The 18,054-nt window shown below is 38.1% G+C and overlaps 1 protein-coding gene across 4 annotated transcripts in view; it reads left to right on the top strand.

The window, feature by feature from the left end:
• The window catches only part of LOC126162742 (pre-mRNA 3'-end-processing factor FIP1), a 96,316-nt gene that overhangs the window by 42,795 nt on the left and 35,467 nt on the right, over positions 1-18,054 (top strand). For all 4 annotated transcript variants that reach the window (XM_049919418.1, XM_049919417.1, XM_049919414.1 and 1 more), the window contains exons 4-6: positions 7,019-7,145; positions 13,792-14,096; positions 17,523-17,777. In XM_049919418.1, the coding sequence (XP_049775375.1) occupies positions 7,019-7,145; positions 13,792-14,096; positions 17,523-17,777 (687 nt within the window). The remainder of the gene's footprint in view (positions 1-7,018; positions 7,146-13,791; positions 14,097-17,522; positions 17,778-18,054) is intronic.

The following is an 18,054-nucleotide window of genomic DNA, read 5'->3' on the forward strand; positions in this document are numbered from 1 at the left end:
GGACAAACACCGTTAGACATCATTCGTAGAATGAAGAGTGAGTATGGGGCAGCATATCTGTCGAAAACCATCACTGTGCAATAGTGCGCCAAGGGATACTACTGCTTCATGATAATGCTGATTCCTGTATTGCAAATTTTATAAGCAGAAGTTATGCCAGCTCAAATGGGTGACAGAGGTGTTACCTGCTCTATAGTCCTGATCTCTCCCAATATGATTATCATGCTTTTGGTCCCTTAAAGACATCCCTGTTGGGTGAGTATGTGCAGTAGGCAGTTACAAATTTCTTCACACTGCAGGAATGCTTTACCAAACATATCTTCAACCTGGTATGTTTGTGGGATGATTGCCTCAATGCTTACAGCAATTTTATCTGATTGGTGTACCAGTTCTGGACCGTACAGCCTTTGGAGGGTAAGTTTTTGATCTCCCCTTATACTTAACACACTGAAATTCTTTTTAGTACACTGTTCACTACCTGAAGCAATTCACTTTCACTTAAAGCTATTTTACATGGTGTCACTTTCGTTTTTCCCTGCTCCAGTCTAAACATTTCCAAAATTATACTGATGTAGGCATCTCACTTGTTCATATGTACCTTTCTGAGCTGGAACATATCCCACCAGAACAGGATAATGGAACATTCTGGAAAATTGTAGAACACACTTGGAGATTCTGTAACATAATGGGGCATTCTTGAACCTTCTGGAAATCTCTGGGACATTATACAGTGTTCTAGAAGGAACGTTATGGCCAGCCTCTGTCACTTTGACACTCCATTCCCAACTGTCCGTAAGAAGTCCATTGGCGCATAGCTTCTTTTACCCCATATCTCTGAACTCAACCTCTGCAGTTCCGAAACAAAACCAACATGAATGGGGGATGGAGGGCTACCATACCATATAACCCACATGGGGCTGTGTAGGTGGACTGCAGAACTACAGAAGCATACATGGACAAATCACTCTTCCCATATTTACTTGAGTAAAAGTCGACCTTGAGTATAAGACGCCCCCCATTATTTAAGCGACTCCTTGAGAAAAAAATTATTTTTAATTTATCAAAATTGAAAACTGTTTTATTGATATAAAGTACCTACCAAAAAGTTAACATTATACCTATTCCAAACTTATAGCATTTATTGATTGTCTAAATTTTGATAATACTAGGAGAAATAAAATAAACCAAAAGGAAATGGTTTACATTAATTTTTGATATGTTTCCTCTTCTACCTTTCTGGTCACTGTTTTTAATCGCCGTCGTCACCACCACCATATCTTCATTGTCACAATATACTACAATCCTATAAGTAATGCTCTCGTAGGAACAACAAAAACGAGGTCACAGCACATACAGGTGCATTGATGTAGACATTCCTTCCACATTACATATGTGAATGGAATGGAAAGATACCCTAATTTGTGGTGCAGTGAGAATTTTCACAGTGGTTAACGGAGTACAGCTGTCGTCATAGACACAGAAAAGATTTGCAGTAACCAGTGCTTACACTGAATCCTTCACACTTTATAATCTGTCAGTTCTAATTTCGTATGTGTACTGTGATTCAGGGAATAAAATATTGTTGTATACTTCACTGTATAAAGTTTATTTTGAGTAGTATACTAGAGCAGTTAAAGCAGCGGCTGGAGGGACAATGCACTCTCACACTGGTGTTGTCAATATTAGCCTTCAGTCATGAGCAATTGCAAGTCCTTGCGTGCACATTTCGAGCCAAACCCACCACACAAACAATGTTCTGGACACCACTGTCTGACATCTGTTTGAGATGGTCATGGAACAATGCGTTACAGGATGCTTGCTTGAAAATGACATGTTAAGTCACAATTGGCTGATAGCGCACTGAACAAAAAATTTTGCATCCAAAAGTGTATAATGACTTATTTAAAAATTTATGTTGGTTGTAGAACAATGCCTCAAGAAAAAGTTTTATAATACTGCAGAGAAATAGCAACATTTACTCCATTGTGGATCCTTTTTCATTTGAATATCAGTGTGTACAATTATGAAATGATAGATTGCTACTCACCGTAAAGATGACATGTTGAGTTGCAGACAGGCACAACAGAAAGACTGTTACAACTACACTTTTTGGCAAAGCCTTCTTCATAAAAAAAAAAGGAAAACACTTAACACATTCACACAAGTGGACACACCTTGCAAATGACATGACCAATATCTCCGACCACTCCGGGGACCATGATAAGTGTATAATCATTACTGCTAACATGCCTCGAAGACTTATTGTATTGGTGTTATATGTATAACAATGTCATGGATACACAGTAGTTGCACATACAGGTAGTCCTAAGAGTAATGGTCAATATTTAGGGATGTGACAGGAACCATCATTCAAAGCAAAAAAGTCTAGTAAACATGGACTCTTAAAACACATACCTTAACAGCTATGAGCCCTTCTTCATCTCTGGTTCTGTGTAACAAATCTCTTCTGCTGCAAGCTCATTGCTTTCCAGATTTTGGGACAAGATAATGTATAGATCAAAAGAAGAAAAAATTGTCTAGTAAACATGGGCTGTAAAATGCATATTTTAAGAGCAATTGGCACTTTTTCAGTAGAAGATTAAGGACTGCTCATAGCTCTTAAGGTATTCATTTTAGAGTCCATGTTTACCAGACTTTTTTGCTTTGAATGGTCAATCTCGTCATATTCCTGAATATTGATCATTCCTCCTGGGACAACCTGTATATATGAGATAGCATGTATTTATCTCTGTAGTCTGCTTCCAGGCTGGTCACTCATTGTTACATTCTCCTGATTGCCACTTATTACATTTTAACATTTTTCTGAATTTTCATATTGTTTGATATAATCTTAAAAGATTTCCTGAATGTGTGGTTGCTTTTTTCATTGTTTTTCTGGATTTTTAACTTTTTATATTTTTTGTTCTTTATATTTCATTTTTACCTCTCTTTACACCACCTTCGAGAACATTTTTGCTTATATTGTTACCTTTGGCCCAGGTTTGAAACCTTCAAACTAATGCAATATGTTGCAAACGATTAAAATTTTTGGAAGCTTAACGGGTTCTGTAAAATAACATAAAAAATTTGTGTCTTTATTTAGCGTATCTCAAAGAAGCACTATTCTGTTTTGTTTGTTCTCGTTTCTTCACAATTTCTTGTTCATTCAGATAAACAATAACCAATATCCCCTCAGAATCAGTTCATTGTACTAAATGAAGTGTTGTTACAGAAGTTAAGATTTACCACATACGTGATATTTCATCACACATCTCTACACCACAAAATTACGTACTTGGCACAGCTGAGTAAAATCAAGACATTGCCCTTGGGTACTGCAAGAAGCCAAAGAAATGGGCCAAGCCAACCAATGAAGTTACTCAGTCTGCATGCCGATGCAGTGAAAGCTACTGCCTAGGCATGTAGGCAGTTACTTCCCATTGTCACCAGGCCGGGCGACCAGACGACCAGAGGCCCCAAAGTACCAACACAGAAGAAAGACAGAATGATCACAGTGCATGTGGCCCAATTACCTCATGCCAAGGTCATGGTTGTATTAAGATTTAGTGCTGTAGCATAACAAGCATGGGCCGGGACCATATAAATCTTCTTTATTTTCCATTAGAGGTAGCTCAGTCAGCCGGCTTCTAGGTATGAGGAGGGATCCATGACAGTCTTCAGTCTTCGCGTCTGCCGATCTGCGATTACCATAGGACTGCTTATCTTCTCCTGTGGACTTAGATTCTGCTAACTGTGGCACTGTGCTCACGCAGAGTCCATTGCTGACGACTTAGTACACTGGAACCAGTGGGCCTCCTCGTGGCCTGTAGTTCATGACTGAGGATATGCTGCCACTCATCCACTTCCCCTTAGTGCTCCATAGCTGCAACCTCTGGGCACCTTTTAGTGACTACAATATGGCACAACAGTAGTGTGCTGTTTGTCACAGACTGGATTAACTGCTAAAATTTATTTCAAAAGCAGAAAAAAAGTCAGTTTCAGGGTGCCGATAATTTGGATGTGAGGTGAAAGTCATGAACAAGTAACATCTGGGACACATCCGTACCCCACTTGGGCTTGTCCACATGACATGGGATTCTTACTGCAGCAAGAATCAATCTTTATTTCCATAGCAGAGGAACCGAAAAGAAGCCATTAATTCCCAGTAGAACAATGGTTCGAATTGTCCTATGGGCAGTACTCATGTCAGTTCACAGCAGAGCACCCAGGTGAGTAGCCATCTCAACCAGGCATCGTAAAAAGTGAAAACAATGTATTTTAACAAGACACGTATTTATTCTTATTATTTGGTTGGAAGGTATGTTTAAAGTGTCTCTCATCTCACCATCCCAAGCCATGATGGTGTAGCTGGGTCCCTAAAATCCTTTACGGGACTCACCGTGACACACCTTATGTATAGAAATAAAGGCATCAAGCAAGCTACTAATTCCCCCCGCCCTCCCCTTGTGGAGTATCCCATTGTAGCAAAAGTGTACTTCACCGTTAATTATTGTAAAAGTATGCTGATATGTAGCGTCACTATGCACATACCTGTAAACACTGTGGAGCTTCAGAAGGAATTTGCCAGGTGAAGCAAGTGAATGAAATATAAAACAATGTGATGGGTAACTGGTATTTTGGGAAATACAACTACATTTATATTGATTTATGATAAAATTTCAGATTTCCTGTAAGGAACATGGCCTTTTGTCTTTCCAAATCGGCCATTTGACAAGCTGAGAAATATAACAGCAATTGTCAACAGTAAGCATCCCACTCTTTACATTGTTCATCGAATGGTGGTAAAGCTGTAAACACAAGTGGCGCAGGAGATACTCCTACTACATTTGCAAACCATTGTAATGCCTGTAATGTAGCTCTTGCTAGCTCCTGATAAACCTTCATTGTTTTGTGTTAATAGTTGTAAGTGTTCCATTTTTGAAAAACCTGCACCTCTCACGTAGTTACAAAAGTTTTCAAATTTCGATTTGCAAGTGTTGTGAGCCCCGAGTTGTTGCCACGTTTGTAAAGGCGAATGACACCTGAGCTAGTGGGGACCTACCCCAGTTTATTTACAAGAGATTTAAATTAAATGCTCTTGGAAACAGCTCAAGCTAAAACCATACCCCAAAGCAAAGTCAGCCCATGCCATATCAAAGTTCCGCCTGTGGCAAACAGAGTCCATGTGATGAGCTCCTGAGACAAACCAGTAGCACTGCACTCCACAGATCACATTTTAACTGATGTAGACCAGTCCTGTGCTTGCTTATATGCTGGATTCGAGGCATGGTCTTGTCAGGGGGTCCTCCTAATGATTAGTGTACTCTGAGTAATGGTGACAACACAGCTGCCAACAGTAATGTTACACCAGTTACATTGTTTCCATAATAGCATCAGATGGCATAATTACAAATGACATTTTATTTTATTGTGAAGCTGTGAAAAATGTTTCACTGAATTGCAAGAGATATGTTGGCAAGTCAGAAAAAGCCTCCACATTCTTCTTTACAAATGTGAATTTTTCCAAGTTTTAAAGAAACCTTTACTTGTTGTTGCCTACACCTAGTCAGCTTAACTATTTATAAATGATCAAGCTACATACGAGGGGAAGTCAGTTATTATCTGGCAAAGTAGTTATAAAATTTTATTGTAATCAAATAGGAAACTTGCAAGAACATCATTTTTAGACATAGTCTCCTTGCATTTCAACACACTTGGTCCATCATTGTACAAGCTTCGTGATGCCCTCATAAAAGAAGGTTCTCAGTTGAGCTGAAAGCCAGGAATGCAACGCTTCTTTCACTGCTTCGTCCAAGGCAAATCGACGGCCCCGTAATGCCTGTTTGAGTGGACCAAACAAGTGACAGTCAGAAGGGGCAAGATCGGGACTGTATGGAGGAAGATCCAGTACTTCAAATTTGGGTTTCTGGAGCGTTTTGACAGTGTGGGCAGCAGTATGCGAACAGGCACTGTCGTGCAACGACACAACACCTTTTGACAGCAATCCTCGGCATTTGCTTCGAATTGCAGGCTTTAGCCTGGCAGTAAGCATCTCACTGTAATGTACACTGTTTATTGTTGCGCCCCCTTTCCCCATAATGTTCCAGTACTGGACCTTGTGCATCCCAATAAGCCATCAGCATCAGTTTTCCTGCAGACGGTTGGGTTCTTAACTTTTTCTTGCACTTCAAATTTTAACGTTTCCATTCCATACTCTGACGTTTACTCTCCAGCTCGTAATGACGGATCCATGTTTCGTCGCCAGTAATGATCCTGTCTAAGAAGCTGTCCCCCTTTGTTACTGTAGTGATCCAAATGTTTTTTGCAGATGTCCAAGCGCATTTGTTTATGCAACTGTGTGAGTTGTTTTGGGACCCATCTTGTACAAATTTTATGAAACACAAGTCTGTTGTGGATGATTTCGTAGGCAGAACTGTGACTAATTTGCAGAGGATGTGCCACCTCATCAATAGTTAATCGTCTGTCTAAGAGAATCATTTCACATGAACGATCAATTGTTTCTTCATTTGTGGCAGTAAACAGTCGTCCAGCTCCTTCATCGTGCATAACACTTGTGTGACCATTTCAGAATTTTTCAATCCATTCGTAGACACTTCATTGTGGCAAAACACTGTTGCTGTACTATACTGAAAGTCTTCGATGAATTTCAGCCCCTAATACGCCTTTCGACCACAAAAAACGGATCAATGAACATTGCTCTTCTTTGGTGCAAATAGACAGCGGAGCAGTCATGATTAACAGCACTGCAGCAATAACAGAACTAACATAGTAGCTTGAAAATTGCAAAGATATAACAACAAATAAACAAAGCATGCGTCATCAACGTAAAACGACAGTACTTCCAAAATAAACAAAAATCTAACTAAGTTGCGGATAATAATTGACTTACCCTCGCAGTTTCAAGTTAATATGTGGACACACAATTGATATCACCAGATGCATACATACATGTTAAACTGAATTGAAATACAGTAATTTAATTCTTTCAATTCCATAGCAACCAGGAAAATTTTCCATTGAGGAATTTGAAGCTATAGGCACCATTAATGGAGTGCCTGCACATGAATTTAATCTTGATTCATTGGAAGACAAACCATGGAGAAAGCCTGGTGCTGATATTACAGGTAACAGTAGAAGCTTTCCTGAATAGTCTGTGTTATGTTATCTCATGATATAATTTTATGTCATCATGTATGTGTCTCCCTTATTCAGTTTCATTTATATGAAAACAAAAATAGTCTTTTATTTAAACTTCCTACTGTTTGATAAAAATGTTCCTCGTCACTTTAGAAATGAAACCTATTGTTGTGTCATGTAAGTGTGCCTGTTCCAGTTCAAACTCCATGAGAAGATTTTTACCACAATTAAAAAATTCACATTTTGAGCAGAGTATAAAGACATAAAAATTTTAAAAAAATATATTGATTAAGTTATAAATGGTTTTTGTAAGACTGTCACCATATCCAGGATGCAAATGATAACTCTTTACAGTGAATACAGTGATGTAGAAGTCTAGACAAATGGTTTTATACATGACATTTTGGCTCTGCCTGGACAGGAATCTACCTCAAATTGGCCTACAAAAACCACTCGCACTGAAGTGAATGTACATCACGTAAGATTTTTAATATTGTCTTCCTCTCTTTGTGCAAATTATTAGTTGTAGAGACCATTTTTGTGGGAAATTTAATGTAGTTTAATTTTGTACTAGGCTAAACAGTTTCCCTAGAGGATGCGGTTTTTGAGTTATTCAAGAGAAACATACTAAAGTGACCTTCAAATGCACCCCCACACTCAACGCCCACCGATCAGGATTTTTGGTATGTTGTTCATGGCACTCCGGCCTACCGCTCTACAAAAATTTGAGACTCCATGAATTGTAGCCCACATAGGAAGTTTCTTGGTCTTCATTGACTGGGCTGTTATGCCACCAGCTAGTCATACATTTACAAATAGTAAAATTGATGTGTGTGTAAATTTTACCATACAGTTTGGTGAATTTTAACAGTATAAAATTAACAGCTAAATCTTTTTGTTTGCCTGGCTTTCTTAAAATGAAAGTGCTATGCTTTCAAAGCTAAACATATTATCTTTTGCATAACACATTGCCCTGTCATTACCTTTACAGGAAAATTTAAGTCCAAAATTCAGCCCCTGTACATTTTTGTTCACAAAAATCAAAAAGTTGCCGATTGACGGCTTTGAAATTTGATGCAACATTACATGTGATTACATGAGTGTTTTTATATACCAATTTCATTCATATATACATACGTAAATAAATGTGTAACATGTAATGGGGAATCTTGCTAAGTTCTTGACTGATTGACTTCAGATTTTTGCACAATACTCTAATGAACCTTCAGACAGACAGTATGATATGAGGGTGTTACCAAAAGTCTCAAAAAGTACTTGATCTATTTACTTCATAGTTTCACACATACAGATGACATGCTGTGCTTGCTTTCTTCCTCCCCTGATGGTTTGCACAGAAAACAATAAAATTGTATTTCTGGGTTATCGTAAGAATACTGTTACAGAATCTGAATTTGCAATAACAGTATATAAGGCTCAAGGTTGAGGGGGAGGGTGTGAGTAAAGGGACATAGAGAGCAGATAGACAGAGTGACAGTGCAGTAGGAGATGGGGAGAGAGGGATGGAGAGAAGATGGACAAGAGGAGGGAGGAAGTGATGGATAGAGAGGGGGGAAGGAGGAGGACATGAAAAAATAGGGGGAGGAGGAGGTGGAATGAGATGGGGGAAAAGGAGATTAGGATGTACAGGGTGGTCCATCTGAAGTTTCGGATGAGATTATCTCGAAATCTATACATCAGGTAAAAATAGTGGGTAAGACAAGTTCGTAAGCTCAAAGGGGGACAGCAAATGATACTACATGTAACCTCCAGCCCCTGCCCACTTGGGTGGGGTGGGGGACAACTTTTAAATCTTAAATGGAAAACCCTATTTTTTTATTGCAGATTCGGATTCTCCATAAAAAAGTAATCAAGTTTTGTCTTAAACATTTTTTAAGCCATTGACAGATGGCGCTGAAATTGAGAAAAATTAAAATTGGGAATGAACTCAGATTTATTTAGAATGATCTGAGGAGGACGCATTAAATCGATACAAAATGTGCACCAATTCTTTCATTACGCCAAATTAAGCTTGCTTTTTTTTTCTTTTTTTTTACACACACACACACACACACACAATGTATCCTACCCGCCACAGTTTTTGGTGGCAGGAGGCGGAATGGTATTAAAACCTCATTAGGGAACTCATCACAATTGCATTACTCACCCGACTGTTGCGCTACTGTGGCCAAACTGTGAACTACACGTCACTATGGCTCAGTATAAAGGTTGCTGCGATGGCAATCAGGTGTCACTTCACTTTCAGGTTGTGAACCGTAAACATCAATTGACAAAAGTAAATTATTCTTTAGCAAAACATGGCTCACTATCCTCCTACAGAGATTGTTGGTATGATGTTAATTTTAGGTGAATGCCATAACAATTACGCTGCAGCTCTGCAGCTGCGCAATTGTATGCGGATCGTTTCCCAAACAGACGACATCCAAGCGAAAACATTATTCAAAACTGCAGTCAACATTCTGTAAATGAATACATGCACCATCCACCTTGACATCGCGAATACAATGAAAATGATGCTCGTACCCTTACTGTCCTCGCCTGTGTTCACCCGGATTCCGAAATTAGTAGTCGTGCGATTCAGAGACAAACTGGAATACTGAAATCAATTGTTTTGAGGATTTTGAAGGCACACTGATACAGGCATTAACACCAAAAGATATGCAAATAGGCGTGCATTTCTGCCAATGGGCCTTGGAAATGATAAGATTTTTTTTAGATACATTATGTTCACTGATGAAGCCACATTCAAAAACAGTGGTAAATTAAATCATCATGATTGTCATTATTGGTCCCCTGTCAATCCACACTGGCAAAGACCCGTTGACAATCAACACTAATGGTCGTTAATGGTCTGATGTGGAATTTTAAACTGTTACTTGATAGGACCGTAATTTTTTGACCAAAATGTTACTGGGGAATCTCATTTACAACTTCTCCGCAATGATTTGTTGGAGCTAATGGAAGATGTTGATTAGAAACTAGGCAACGAATGTGGTTCCAACAGGACAGAGCAGCTCCCCATTACGCTAAAAATGTGCGGAACGTTTTAAATTTACAGTATCCTGGTCAGTGGATAGGATGTGGTGGACCAATTCAGTGGCCTCCACGTTCACCAGGCCTAACATCTCCTGATTTTTTTCTTGTGGGGTTATTTAAAAAATATTGTTTATGAAAGACAGTCCACAACCAGAAACAATATGTAGCAAGGCATTTGAAGAGTGTGTGCAGCCATACCATGGTATGTGCTCTCAAAACTGTGGGCAACTTTCGCAGACGGTTGACTTTATGCATTGAAGCAAATGGGGATAATTTTGAAAAATTTCTTCGTGTCTAATTTCATTAATTAAGCACCCCAAATTGGGACAGGCAAAGGGACTCTCACTAATGAAGCACCCCAACATGTGAGAGGCAAGGGGACTCTCACTAATGAAGCACCCCAGGGGAACATCATTCTACTACGTCCATGTCGTTGTTCCTGGGTAACACTAAAAGTAAGATACAGTACATTTTGTACAAAAATAGCTTAATTTGGCGTAACGAAATAATTGGTGCACATTTATCGATTTGAATAGTCTTTCATGGATAATTCAAAATAAATCAGAGTTCTTCCACAATTTTAAATTTTTCTCGATTTCAGTGCCATCTGTCAATGGTTTAAAAAAATGTTTCAGACAAAACTTGATTCCTTTTTTATGGAGAATCCGAATCTGCAATAAAAAATAGGGGTTTCCATTTAAGTTTTAAAAGTTTCCCCCCACCCCACCCAAGGGGGCAGGGGCTGGAGGTTACGTGTAGTATCATTTGATGTCCCCCTTTGAGCTTACGAATTTGTCTTACCCACTATTTTTACCCGATGTATAGTTTTCGAGATAATCTCATCCGAAACTTCAGATGGACCACCCTGTATATCTAGTTCCTGTACATATTAGAAACATGTGCTTTCTCTTTTCTTTGTTTTCCATTTAACCAGGCTGAGCCACAGAAATGTGTGGCCAGGAACAGCTGCTTAAAAATATTAACGAAATACAGTTGTGGCATTAATTCTGGACACTTTGTTGAAATGTTTGTTTATTTTAACATAATGGGATTTGGTTAGTTTTGGTATACTAAATTAATAAATTACACTTTCATTTTTTGCTATGATAGGTCCTAATGAAAATTTATCATTTTTAGAGAATGTGGTGTTTTATTTTTTTATTGAAAATGAATAAATAGATTTAACTGACAATGATTTAAACAAACCTTCACTATTTTATCTGCCTGTGGAGGTGTTTTTTATTTCTTCTGTTCTGACAAGTCAATTGATGGAAGTGTGTTATTATGGCGTTGTCCAGTGAGAAAAAGTGTTCTTATCATTATTATAATCCAGTTGTAGTAATACATTGTTCTTGTTGTTGAAATGTAAGGATTCTTTAGTGTGAGCTGAGTTGAGACAGATGACAGATTGAAAACAGTGGCTCCTGTACTGAAACGTGCTTATTGGTCACCAAGGAAATAGATTAAGGCAGTAACACTTCATGAGAAAGATTATAAATATGTAGAAATAGCAAAAAGGTTGGGTGGAGGCTCTACAAATTCGGGTGAGAGCAAAGTTTGCAACCAAAATGAAGAAGCTGGGTCAATAAAAACTGCTCCAAGAATGGCAGAAAACCAATATTGACAAATCAAGATCATCGTACAATCTGCAGTCGTTCTCTGCAAGATCATTAGAGTGCAGTAAAAGACATAAATGCCATGTTGAAGATATCAGGGGTTGAAGTTGTGATCAAACCACCAGACAGAAACTTTGGGAAAATCATTTGTGAGCAAGGACTCCAAGGAAGAAGCCTTATATGAACAAAATGCAGAGGCAGTAACATGAGTAGAGGGCGTTAGCACACAGGGAATGAACTTAAGCAGACTGAGATAGTCATTTGCAGTGACGAGTCTAAGATTAGCAGCTTTGGAAGTGATGGAGTTAAGTGCTGATCTAAGAAGGGGAAATCAGCTGAAGATGTGAATTGAAGTTTATTTTAGGGAGAGCGCTGGACTAGAGTAGTCCATACAGCTACATTGATTATAATGCTGTGGTGGTGTGATGGTTAGCATACCTCCCTCGTAAGCAAGGAGACCCAAGTTCAAGTTTCGGCCATGGCAAAAATTTTAATTCATTTCTTCAGCTTACATCATTATGATAGGGTCAAGTTCATTTGTCATTGACCAGGTGAAGACTTATTGCTTTGGTGCATGGCTGCCACTATGAAACATCCCATCTGTGTCATGATGTGTGGCTGCATAGCAGGTCATGGTATTGGACATCTGGCAGTGTTAAAGGGCAACTTTACCACAAAAAGTACCAAGATGAAGTCTTAGTGTTGGAATTGCTGCTTGTATCCACTATTTTTTTGAAGCTAACTGCCATCAGTACATCTTTCAGCAAGATGGTGTGCCATGTCATGCCATGAAAATCAATAACAATAGGTCCAGTAACCATGAAATTAATGTACTGCCCTGGTCTAGCAACAGTACCAACCTAAATCCAATTGAGAACTTGTGGTCAAGGCTTAAAATCATGGTTTCATGATGAAATCCCAGTAACAGAGGCCATCATCAGTTCGTGGTTCAGAATGATTGAACCAGAAAATCTTTGATGTTTGCTGGACTTGAAGCTGCGAAGAGTCTAAGCAGTGTTCAAATCAAAAATATCTCCCATAAAATACTAAGAAACATTACCATAATTTTTGTGCCAAGTAATTTGTAACTTTCTGAAATTGTTGAGTTGTGGGCATTTTGTTTGATTTTTTAATTAAATTTTTATATTTGAACTTTTATTTTCAAATAGTATATGTTAAGGCATGTTTTCTGAAAATTTGTAGAGAATTATATGGTATAATTCAGCTAAAATAAATTCCTGAATGCAATATTTAATGAATCTCTACAAAGAGTCCAGAATTAATACTACTTCTTTAGTTGAATAAGCAGTTGGCATAATAGACCAAAAAAGGTTGAATATGGGAAACAAGTCAGTTGGCTACAGATTTTTGTACAGTGTGAAGAGGGAGGGCCATGAACAATACACTAAAAATGCTGATCAGTGGGGACTAATTGTGAAATTGGGATGCATTTGAAGGTCACTTTAGAATGTTTTCCTTGAATAATGTGAAAATCACGGTCTCTAGCAGAACTGTACCCCAGTACAAAATTAAAGTACATCAAATTTTCAACACAAAAGGCAATATTAATTTATTCTCTTGGACTATAGTTTGCATGAATAGAACAATACAATTTTGAAAATTATGCATAACATGCATGAGCTGTAGCTTAGGTGGTTTTTCTTGGCCAGTTTCAGATTGTTTTCTGACTTGATGGACCACAAGTCTCCTATTCCAAATTGTTCATCTCTACTTCCTCCACACCACTGTTGTACATTGTAAACAATTATCGTTTACACCCTGTGTGAATGAAAGGTGCTTGTGAATTAGTACAAAATCACAGGGAAAATCCAATGGCCTTATAATTACTTTGTGGGACAATGTTTTCACAAACTAAAAGATCACTTCTGCACTTCTTCAGAAACTATCACAATTTTTGCTTAACTTAGTTGCAGCGTAATGGAAGAAAAAATCTTTGTTGCAGATTATTTCAATTATGGCTTCAATGAAGAGACATGGCGTGCTTATTGTGAACGTCAGAAACGTATTCGAATACACGAGTCTGGTGTGGGCTTAGCACAGATTGGAAGCACCACTGCTGGTCGTGGTGCCATACCTGTTGCAATCACCAATGACAATTCTAAATATTCAGGTTTTATGGGACCAAAGAAAGCAGGCCCACCTCCAGGAAGAAAAATGGGTGGTACTATTGACGTAATAGGTGGTGGTGGGTTGGCCTCACGAAGAAATTTGGAGAAAGGCACACCACCAAAGGAGAATGTCATTCAGGTACATCCTGATACAACTGTCACGTATGATGCTTTAAAATTCTGTTAAGTAACATTTCATCCTGTGTAATTTTAGTAAGTAACTTTCCATTTTGTGTTGTGTTATTACATTTTTTTTTTCAATGCTAGTCGAAGATATTTTGTTGATAATAGGGAACTGTCCATGGGAATTTACTTGTGTTTTACTGTTGAATAAATCTACAAAATAAAAGAATTATATGTACACCCCTCTGTGCGCGCACACACACACACACACACACACACACACACACACACACACAAAGTTGAAAATACCTTTATTTACCAAATAGAACAAACAAAACTGAGCATATGTGCCATTTTTCTAAGGGTTCCTGAATAAAAATGACATTGGTGAATGCACATTCGTGGATCAGATTCAAAATGTAATGAGTAAACAAGGTAAAGGATCAAGTCGTGCTTCGGTAGCTCAGATGATAGAGCGCTTGCCCGCGAAAGGCAAAGGTCCCGAGTTCAAGTCTCGGTCGGGCACACAGTTTTAATCTGCCAGGAAGTTTCAAGGTAAAGGATGTTTGCAGTGTCACCTTCATATCTAAGTATACACATATATTGTGTCAGTTTCATTTCTTCTTGGGATAATAACAATGATAGTAGTCAAAAGTTAAGAAATGTCAAGTATTCCATATTACATCCTATTGCATGATGTAGAAGAACAGAAGACTGTAAAATATGAAAACAGGAAAATCTTGACAATAATGAGTGTCCAACACAGAAGTGCTGTATGCAGAAACAAAATCCAGAATGCCAACAATTAAAACTGCCAAATAACATCTGGTCCAAACTTTGTGAAAAATAGACTGTGAGAACAAATTTGACTACCGAGTTTGCTATATCACTAACCATTTTAAAGATCCACTAGGATTCGATGTGCCACAACACAAGACTAGCAGTGTACAGCATGCATGTAGGGACCCATTGCATAAATGACTAACTTAATTGTACTGTTTTGTAACCTATTTCCTTAGCTTAGTTTGGGGTTGGGTTGATTTGGTGGAAGAGACCAAACAGTGAGGTCATTGGTCTCATCAGATTATGGAAGGATGGGGAAGGAAGTCGGCCAAGTCATTTCAAAGGAACTGTCTCGGCATTTGCCTGAAGCGATTTAGGGACATCACAGAAAACCTGAATCAGGATGGCCAGGTGCGGAATTGAACCATCGTCCTCCCGAAAGTGAGTCCAGTGTGCTAACCACTGTGCTACCTCGCTTCTTTATAGCTTAGTGGTAAGCTTGGCTGACTACCATTTGGAGGATTGGGATTCGATTCCGGTACTGCCAGGAATTTTTTCATTGGTGGGAGATCGTATGGGATGCACTCAGCCTCATGAGGCCAACTGAGAAGCTACTCTACCAATTACTAGTAGTTCCAAGGTCAAGAAACCAGACAAAAACATGGATAGCGGTGTGCTGGCCACATGCCACTCCATGCCACATCCAGTGATGCCATTGGCAGAGGATTACAAGATGGTCATTGGGTCCAATTCACATGTCTAAGACCAGAATGTGGAACTTTGCTAACTTATTGCACTATTTTGTTGATATGGAATACATCAGCTTACCATTTACATGTAGTTGTGTATATTAGATATGGAGAACTAGATAGGTGAAGTAGAGAGATTTTTGCCCCAGCAAGTTAGCTTGCATTTTATTTGTTGATTCAGTAATTTCCACTTTAAAATGTATTTAAACTAAAGTCCTGGATAGCTGTTTGGCTAAAAAGACAACACTGGCCAAACACATATATTATTTCAGTGAATGTTAAGAGAGTGTCCAATGCACTCTTTATATTCAAACAACAACTGGAGGGGTCCTAGATGTTTGCCAAATGAGAGCACCACTATGCAATTCATGGTGTATCTTCAGAAAAGATAAAAAATTATCAATAGTTGGAAGGATTGTTTTCTATCAGCAGTTTTCATACCTAAGTTTTCCTCACGATTGTTGTGCGTAGATGCTTGAATCTTTACTACTAATAGTTATCACATTGTAACCAAACAGTAATAATGAGAAAATAGTAGTTGGAAGTATCATAGTAAAGAGCACGTGAATAACCTGAGTTTTGCCACGTCACCAGAGTTGCATTCTTCACTATGAAGAAGTTGGGATGTAAAAGAGAGTGAATGGTTTATTGGCATACAGACAAAGAACAAAGAAGCTGCTCTGAGGGATACCAAGAATCTGATTTGAATAACTAATGGGAACTATGGAATAAATGCTTGATGAACTTTCTGAAGAGATCGGAATAACAAAATAAAGAATGTTATGATTGCACATGTAGTGGATGAACAAGAAATCATCAGTGATAACCATTAGATCAAAAAGAAGTGGAAGATGGTATTTGAATATTATGGTGAAAAAGAGGATCCTTCATTAAGAAATAGGCCAAAAATAAAAATCAAATATGTAAAGATGGGATGGCACAAGGGCCAAAATAATGAAGAAACAGGAAGCTAGTACAAATAAACTCAAGAAGAGAAGATGGGTTCCATTTATGTGTGTAACTGCTATGTATATATTTCTACTGTGCAGGAGAGCAGATATCCTATAAGGGATTGTTGTAAACCTCCAGTATAGAAATTATGCTTTCATGATTGTTGGTAATTGGTACATGTGCATTCAAAATATGAAGTTTCGTTAAATGAACATAAATTTCTGAAACTGATTTATATATGCTATGGTATATATAGTTCACAGAAGATTTTTACCTGAACTACCTGATCATCAGTAATCCAAATGTGATAACATCATACAATAATTTTCTGGAATATTGTTGTTTAATATTTTGAGATTTTGGTAATGTCTGTGTATTATCAACAAAGAAACAAATGAAAACATAGTCGCTTAGGACATTTTTCTTGAATTCATGTTCTTATCAAGAAAATATCTTAAGTTATTGGATTTAATGGGAGAAAAGATTCATGTCAGAATGTGTATCTTGAGCACTTTATTATTAGTAATTGATATTGGGGAGCTTATAATTTTATTGTGCCAATGGGACTTGGGGAAGTGAAATTTTTATTGAAAATCATGCATGATAGTGAACATTGCCATAAAAAAGTGAAAACAGATCCATTTAACAACTCTTTCTCTACCTCTATAGCAAAGATAAAATAATTGACTTCTGAAGAGTGGGTAATATTTCATAACACATTAAAACTCCATACGACCGGTACAGCCATTAGTGTCATCCAGTAGTTGATCATCCCCCATAAGGAAGAAATCAAAATAAATTCATAGTTTACTCTTGCAAACAGCACACCTTATTCTGTATAGAATTTTCATTCACTTTTTGCATCACACAAAGCTGTTGTTTTTATCTTTTTTTCTTGGGATAGATATGTGAGAAATACTATCACTGAATAATTTCCTTTACGTTGATTTTCATTGCAGGTTATGACAGCAGATCGACGGGAATATAGTAGAAAACCACCATTTCCAGACATGACTGTACCACCACCAACTACAATTCCGCCAGCTTTTGAACTGCCTCCTCCTCCACATGGCGTAATACCTCCAGTACCAACATCATTTCCTCCACCTCCCCCACCTCACATTGAGCCATATGGAAGTGAATTCTACACGCCAGAGGCAGATCCTTACTATCAGTCTTATGAACCAACTCAGGACTCTCAGTGGAATGATCCTGTAAGTATCATTTAATTATTTCCTGTTTTATTTTTTCTAGGTAAGGTGTAAAGTAAAGATAATGACTTACCATATGTGAGGGGTGGACATAAAGTTTTAATTGTAGCCTTGAAAAAATAAAACTTCAATTATGAAATTTGGTGTGATGTTAATCCTTCTCTACGTATTGAACCTCCATTGTGACACTTTTTCCGTGTTGGTAGATGACTTGGCAGAGACCTTGATTGAAGGAGTCTGCGTTTTTGCTGTTCATTGTAAAGGGGCAGAAACACCCTCT

The sequence above is a fragment of the Schistocerca cancellata genome, chromosome 2 (assembly GCF_023864275.1).
Source record: "Schistocerca cancellata isolate TAMUIC-IGC-003103 chromosome 2, iqSchCanc2.1, whole genome shotgun sequence".
NCBI classification, from domain to species: domain Eukaryota; kingdom Metazoa; phylum Arthropoda; class Insecta; order Orthoptera; family Acrididae; genus Schistocerca; species Schistocerca cancellata.